An 8,012-nucleotide genomic window follows, 5' to 3' on the forward strand; every position below is an offset into this window, starting at 1 on the left:
ATTTCTGACACTGGTCTTTTCCAGAGGACAGTCACTTTCTATTTTATATGCGTCTGCATTATTTGAAAGTATGTCAGATACTGTTTTTTTGTTTTTTGGGGTTTCTTTAAACGTAGATTTTATTTATTTATTTATTTTTGCTGCGTTGGGTCTTCGTTACTGCGCAGGGGCTTTCTCTAGTTGCGGAGAGCGGCGCCTACTCTTCATTGCAGTGCGCGGGCTTCTCATTGCGGTGGCTTCTCTTGTCGCAGAGCACAGGCTCTAGGCACGCGGGCTTCCATAGTTGTGGCTCGAGGGCTTCAGTAGTTGTGGCTCCCGGGCTCTAGAGCGCAGGCTCAGTAGTTGTGGCGCACGGGCTTAGTTGCTCCGCGGCATGTGGCATCTTCCTGGACCAGGGCTCGAACCTGCATCCCCTGCATTGGCAGGCGGATTCTTAACCACTGCGCCACCAGGGAAGTCCGATACTGTTGTTTTTATAAATAAAAAATGTTTCCATTGGGGGGAAATACTATCTACAACACAATTTTTTATTTCAAGAGAGTATCATATGACAGTGTCTTGCCTAAAATTGGCAGGATTAATTCAAGTTCTAGAACCCTGGTTGTTCAGAGTCACATTCTCAGACTATATCTATTATGTCACTACTATGTGATAGGCAAGGGTTCTGGGAATGCAAAGATGATTAAGATATGGTTCCTACTACTAAGAGTTCTCAGTCTAGATGGGAAGACAGATGTAAGTAAATCATTACATGATAAAACCAACATGAGTCATACTATAGTACAGAAGAGAATATGAATGAACAGAGATATTTTTATTTGGAGAGAATAGGAAGGAAGGAAGGAAGGAGGGAAAGAAGGAAGGGAGGAAAGAAAGAATCAGGTTAATAAACTTTAAAATGTTGTAACTAGTATTAGGCCAGTTAACCCAAAATAATACCATGGATTAATTAAATTCCAATTCTTTTTAAGCTTCCTAGAATTTAAAAAATAAAATTCAAGTAATATAAAAAGAGGCTTGAGAGTTAGAGTATAGATCATTGCTGCCCAATAGAAATATGAGACATAGAGGTAATTTTAAATTTTCTAATAGTAGCGACATTAAAATAGGGAAAAAACAGGAGAAATTAATTTTAATAATATATTTTATTTAACCAAACATATCCAAAATATTATCATTTTTGTTGGAATCAAGGCAAGATATAAAGGGCCTGATGTGGGATGGTGGCAATGAGAATGGAATTTGGTAGGTGCAAGTGATATTTAGAGGCAAAATAAGCAGAAGTTGATAATTATTTGAATGGAGAACAAGAAGAGTACGTGATGGTTTCAAACCCAACCAGGTTCTTGGTTGACAACTGGTAAATGATGCTAACCATTCACTGAGACAGGGAAAACAGATTGGGGCCAGGGCAAGAAATAATTATTTACTTTAAAAAAATGAGTTTGCGGGAATTCCCTGGCAGTCCAGTGGTTAGGACTTGGCGCTTACACTGCCGAGGGCCCAGGTTCAATCCCTGGTAGGGAAACTAAGAGCTCACAAACCACACGGTGTGGCCAAAAAAAAAAAAAAAAAAAAAACAGTGGTACCTATCGGTATATTATGAGGGAAGTTTTTAAGATGGAAGAGACTTGAGAATGTTTTAAGCAAGGAACCATTAAAATTATGCACTTGACTATTTTAAAAGATGTAAATGATATACTGTTAACTGAAATGAACTCATGTTTGGAAAAAAGTTTGTGTGTGTGTGTGTGTGTGTATACACATAGATAATATTCTGGAAGGACAGACAACAAAGTATTAACCATGTTTATCTCCGAGTAGGTACAATAAGAGTTTTTAATTTTCATTCTTTTTCTTGATCTGTATTTTTATTATGATGACTATCATTTTGTGATATTTTAAAAAGGCAATAAGCTGTCAACTTCATATTCAGAGAGTCCCCCCTCTTCCATTTACTATGGTCCTGAAAGTGTGCTGAAAACAGACTTTCCTCCAATTTGATAAAATATAGTATAAAAGTCCTAATCCTGATTTTCCCAGGTACTGCTATCCTTGAAGGGCAAGAAACTTCACAGATACCCTGGCTGGAGTGGAAGGTGGCTACTGTCTCAGCCAGCCAGCCAATGGGCCCTGGGAACTCCAGGAATCTCTCCTTTCCATGGGTGGGCCACCTCTCCCCAGACCTTTCTTTTGGGGCCACAGTAGATGAGTAGACCATCCCCAAATCTGAAACTTGGTTAGCAAGACTGAAAAGTACCCAAAACAAGGGTGGGGAAACAACACATAGTATAACACAGACCTCAAAGGCAGGTCAGGTCCCATCCTCCCCCTTGGCGGTGGCAAATAACAGGCAAACACACCATGTAATAGCTGAAGTCACCTTTTACCTGTGTGAAAAATCATCATTAAAAAGATGCATGAAAGTGTCAATTCAAAATGGTGAAGGTACAAGTTGTATGAATTGAAAAAATGCAGATTGATGATCATCACTATTTTACTTTTCTTTCACTGTCTTCCTCTTCTCTTTTTCTCTCTCCTTTTCCTTCTTTTTATTGTCTATGCCAAAGTTAGTTTGTTCTTACATAAGCAGTAAGTTCCGGCATTAGTAATGAGTAGTAGTTTTGGGAGATCTTCTTCTTTACAAAACAGAGATTCTAGCTGCCCTTGGGCAGTTGATGATCCAAGACAGAGACAAAGAATAAATAGGGAGAATTCTACTATCTTTTCTTCTAGGGAAAAAAACAGAATATGGCCTCAATATGTTAATTAACCTGACCGTGGTGATGATTTTACAAAGTATGTCAAATACTCATACACACATCAATCATGCTGTGCAATGTAAATATATACAATTTTATTTGTCAATTATACTTCAATAGAGCTGGGGGGAAAAAAGAAGTGCCTGCTTCAGCAGCACATACACTGAAACTGGAACTCTCTGATACAGAGAGGATTAGCACAGCTCCTGTGCAAAGATAACACGCAAATTTGTGAGGTGGTCCATATGTTTTAAATAAATCATGCGATGTAATGTACAGCATGGTGACTATAGTTGACAATATTGTATTGTATATTTGAAAGTTGCTAAGAGAGTAGATCTTAAAAGTTCTCATCACAAGAAAAAAAATGTGTAACTATGTATGGTGATGGATGTTAACTAGATTTACTGTGGCAATCATTTCACAATACATACAAATACTGAATCATTACGTTGGACACCTGAAACTAATATAATGTTACATGTCAATTATACCTCAATAAAAAATAAATAGTCTCAGGTGCTCCCCTGGTGGCGCAGTGAATATTATATGTCAATTATACCTCAATAAAAAATAGATAGTCTCAGGTGCTCCCCTGGTGACGCAGTGGTTGAGAGTCCGCCTGCCAATGCAGGGGACATGGGTTCGTGCCCCGGTCCGGGAAGGTCCCACGTGCTGCGGAGTGGCTGGGCGCGTGAGCCATGGCCGCTGAGCCTGCACGTCCGGGAGCCTGTGCTCCGCAACGGGAGAGGCCACAACAGTGAGAGGCCCGCGTACCGCAAAAAAAAAAATAAAAAATAAATAATAATAAATAGTGTCATAAAGTTAAAACCCAGAGCATAAAACTGATCTCAGAGATTCAATCTCCACCCACGTAATCAAAATTGTAACCCACTCCCAAGTCCTGCTTTTCTCATTCACATCTGCCCGTTCACAAGCAAATCACACACCTACTAAGTCAGGACCCACTGCGAAAGGGAAATGAAGGTCCTGCCTCAAGTTAGGAACATGAGTCAGCATGAACTGGGCTCCGGCCCTAACTCTGCCACCTCCCCAGTGAGTGACTGAACTTTCCTAAACTCCAGTTTCCTGAGCCAGCAAGTGAAAAGAAGACTCGGTCCCACCTCAGAGTGGTGAGGACTATTAGGTAATGCATTCAAACTCTCAGCACAGTACTTGGCACCTTAATTACCAGCTCTCATTAAATGATGGCCTTTAGACATACTTATATAACTTCTAATAAGGAAGTAAGCATCGAGTCACACCAATGACTTTTATTTAAGATTATTTGTGAGGGTGATGTGGAAGAAGGGTTGGGGAAGATGTGTGGGTAGCTTTTTAAATATCTCTCTTCACATTTTCAAGAATTACTTTATGCTATTAAAATACCTTTTATCCTTTTTATTCCCATAAAAGGGCAACAGAGCAGATCACACTCTGTAAAGCAGCTGGAGTATGATGCAAGCTGTCTTGGGAGCAGCTGAATCAACCACCCACTTGAGTCACTAAGCATCTGCAGACTCTTTACAGCTACCACTCCTGGGCCTGGTGAATTGGGGCTCAAAAAAACACAGCAGCATCAGTAGTCATGGTGTGGAAAACAAAGTACTATTTGGGCCCCTTTTCAGACAGGGCAGGCAGGTACGCTTCTCCACGCTGTTCCTTCCTAGAGCTCCTTCTTTCCTCCGCTTTCTTGCAAGACCTCATTTCCAGTGCCCGGCATTCTCTCTCATTTCTCTCCTTTCTGCTCTCAGGTCCCTGAAAAAGAAGGGTCAGAAAAGGGTAGATATGCCGACAGCTGACAACATTCCACATTTTTCCTAATGATCAGAAATGAAGAAAACCCTAATCCTTTAGCAGACTTTCACATCTTAGTTTCTAGTAATAAATTAGCATAAGCCTAAGGGTGTTGCTAAAGGTTTAGTCATAAAATAAAGGAATAGGGGGCCTTGGGCATCAGCAGGTGGTCTATGGAGGAAACTCAACCTGCACACTATTCTGCCTCTAATGTACAGAGGGATGTGATTCCATGGCACAGTAAAATTAATATTCTTCTGTTGCTTTTTGAAAAGGAATGTGGCAAGGGAATCATACACAGAATGATTCTAACCTCCTTAAATTACACTAATAGTAGGGTTTGCACTAAGTTTTCACGTGAGGACTGGGTAAAGAACAAAGTATCAAGGAATGACATTCAACCACACAACATTCCCCAACAGGTTGCCCAGGGGTCTACATTCAATGACTGAATGAACACACACTGTTGTTCTAGGATGGCGAGATTTGGCACTAACTAGAGAGACCCTACTTCCTAGATTCTATGCCTAGGCAGAGGGAGACAATCAATCAATAAGCCTAAAAGGAAACAAGAAAATAAAAGGTAGTGATAAGTGCAATGATAACTATAAATAGGGTGATATGATAGGGAACTGGGTTGGGGGGTGCTTCTTTGGTTTCCATGGTGAAAGTGACTTTCAAAGGAATTACTGACAAAAGAATGGTGTTGATAAATGTGGTGGTATCTATTTTTACACTTCAAGGTCATCACTCCTCCCCTCCTCCATTCCAGTGAACTGGAAACACTGGAGAACCCCTGAGTGCCTATAAGGTGAACATATGCAGTGGTGAGTAACAGTCAGATGGGCAAGGTCATGACTCGGCCCTGCAGGGTGAGTTATGGGGATGTCTGGTTACTGCGGTGGTGTTAGCTACTGTACATTGTTAAATTGTTTTCATACCTAGATTATTTCATTTCTATCTATAATGGTCCATCAGTCAAAATCAGAAAGCAAAACAAATGATGAAGCTTAGATGCAGGTTAAGAGGAGCTTAAAAATTGTACTAGCTCTGTAAATGTGCCTCCAGATTATTTTCATTAGCTCCAGTGCTTGTATTAAATCCATCAGTCTGATCATAATTCATATTTAGCAGCCATGAATGTCTCTAAACCTTATAAAAACAGTATAAAAAAGAAAATATAGTGATGATTATTTGCAATTTGGCTTTTCCCTTATTGAGAATCAAGACTATCCAAAAATTGCTCATAAATAATGACCTGAAATATTTTTTCTTATCTCATCACTTAGAAACAAAATGTGAAAAATTATCAGAATAAGCCAGTTGAGTTTTTCAATATATAAATGAAAAAATTTAATGTTGTTTGTCATGAGCAGGTCACAAAAGCAGTTTCTGGCTCTTCTTGATGCTAAAGAATATAAAATTTAAATCTATATATTAGTATACATTTGGCCCCCAAATAAAAGGCAATATATATTATTTTTTAAATTGCTGAAAAATCACACTTTTTAATGTAGTTAGCTTTAGAAAAGTGTATCAATTGTTAAATAGAAAAAAGTTTTAAAGTATGCAATGTTCCAAATTTTTTTTTGCATTAAGATAAACTTTATAATATACTCTTTAAAGACTGATATAAAATAAAATACTTAATTTAAAATTATTTATCATGTATATTTATCATATAATATGAAAATTTTTAAAATGATTTTGTAAATTCCTAGCAGGTTTCTAGCTATTATACAGTTGTCCCTTGGTATCTGCAAAGGGGTTGGTTCCAGGACCACCCACAGGTACCAAAATCCATGGATGCTCAAGTTCATGGGTACAGAACCCGAAGACACAAAGGGCCGACTGTACATAACTATGAAAAGAGTTCTTGAGTCAAAAAAGTTGAAAATGCTGCCTTGGTTATCTTGGTACTCAAAAGGAAGAACTTGAGAAATGAATGAAACCAACATTTTTATATTTTAAGGATAATGTAATGAACACCTCTTTAAATAAGAAAACTGATTTAACATTTATACCCTTATGTAAATATGTGATATGAGTGTTTTTCTGAAGCCATCAGAATCAACAAAGAATTGTTCAGATTAAAATTTTTTTCAAAATATATTTATACCCTCCCTTGTTCCAGAAAGAATTTAAAGCAACTCAGTCCCCTAATTAATATAATTAATGATTTCAACACGTAGTTTTGAAAACAGGAATTTTTTCATGCCTGTTGTATTACTGCCAAAAGTTCATAATGTGAATCTAATCATGAAGAAATATCAGATGAACTCAAACTGAACTTCATTCTAAAAAATAACTGACCTGTACTCTTCAGATGCCAGTCCCATGAAAAAGACCGAGGCATTGTTCCAGAAATAAAATACCTTAAAGGGACATGAAAATCGGTTGCAGTGCATGATCTGGAATCTCGTTCTAAAAAATATTATTGGAACAACTGACAAAATATGAATAAGGTCAATAGATTAGATATAAAAGTTTTGTATTGGTGTTAATTTCCTGAGCTTAATTATTGTACTGTATTTATGTCCTTGTGCCCTTGTTTGGGGGTGGGAAGGAAAGAGAGGGTATAGGAAAATGTGATAATATATTCACGTTTAGAGGAAATCTAGATGAAGGGTGTAGTTTTGTACTATTCTTGCAACCTTGCTCTAAGTCTGAAACCATATCTTTAAAAAACAGTATAAAGAAAAGACAAAACAGAAACTCTTAATAAGGTTTAGACAGAGTAAGTGACAGCTGTTCACTACTCTTCCTTCCTTATTCCTCTTATGATCCAGTAGAGAAAGCAGCTTACTGAAGGGGACTCGTAGATACACAAGGTCACTGTGACAAAAGTGAGGTGCCACCTGTGAGGCAAAGATGCACAGTGACAATCCCAACAGCCATCACTGCTAGGCAGAAAGCAACGCACTCAGGTGGACAATGAGGTAGGAAGCACCTGAGTGTCTTCCCCTGGCCATTCACAGAGCATAGCTCAAGACCCAGGTGGCAATACACCTAGGTTTACTTATTTGCTCTGCCTACTACATGGCAGAAACATATCATTATTCTTGTTTTGCAAAATAAAACCAAAACCAAAGACCCACACACACAAAAAAGTATTTTGCTCAAGGCCACTCAGTGAGCACGTTGCAGAGTTGAAAAACTACCCCCCAATTAATCGGTCTCTAGTTTATTACTTTATGTATCAAGTTTGGCATCATCAGTGGTGTTTCAATTCTTTCCCCCATTTCGTGCCTTTGTCTCCCTTGGGCTACACTTAGACTCTGACGAGACCACTGTGAATGCCTGGACTGTTCCTCTACTCCTGGATACTCACACCATAGTGTCCAGAGAGTTTCTTCTGTGTGCTCTTTAAAAGTACAGGGGGAGCTTCCCTGGTGGCGCAGTGGTTGAGAGTCCGCCTGCCGATGCAGGGGACACGGGTTCGTGCCCCGGTCC

At 38.8% G+C, this 8,012-nt stretch overlaps 1 protein-coding gene and 2 non-coding genes across 7 annotated transcripts in view; 2 read left to right on the top strand and 1 right to left on the bottom strand.

The window, feature by feature from the left end:
- The first annotated feature begins 1,454 nt into the window (after positions 1-1,454).
- Positions 1,455-1,528, top strand: TRNAV-UAC (transfer RNA valine (anticodon UAC)). Its single transcript has one exon. It is a non-coding gene; the product is annotated as a tRNA-Val (tRNA).
- Positions 1,529-2,901: 1,373 nt separating this feature from the next.
- Positions 2,902-3,013, top strand: LOC112064026 (U6 spliceosomal RNA). Its single transcript, XR_002891320.1, has one exon. It is a non-coding gene; the product is annotated as a U6 spliceosomal RNA (small nuclear RNA).
- Positions 3,014-4,069: 1,056 nt separating this feature from the next.
- LNP1 (leukemia NUP98 fusion partner 1) overlaps positions 4,070-8,012 on the bottom strand; it is a 37,843-nt gene continuing 33,900 nt past the window's right edge. For all 5 annotated transcript variants that reach the window (XM_028493961.1, XM_028493966.1, XM_028493970.1 and 2 more), the window contains one exon: positions 4,070-4,520. In XM_028493961.1, coding sequence (XP_028349762.1) covers positions 4,371-4,520 — 150 coding nt within the window. In that variant the 3' untranslated portion in view covers positions 4,070-4,370. The remainder of the gene's footprint in view (positions 4,521-8,012) is intronic.

The sequence above is a fragment of the Physeter macrocephalus genome, chromosome 1 (assembly GCF_002837175.3).
Source record: "Physeter macrocephalus isolate SW-GA chromosome 1, ASM283717v5, whole genome shotgun sequence".
Taxonomy (NCBI): Eukaryota; Metazoa; Chordata; class Mammalia; order Artiodactyla; family Physeteridae; genus Physeter; species Physeter macrocephalus.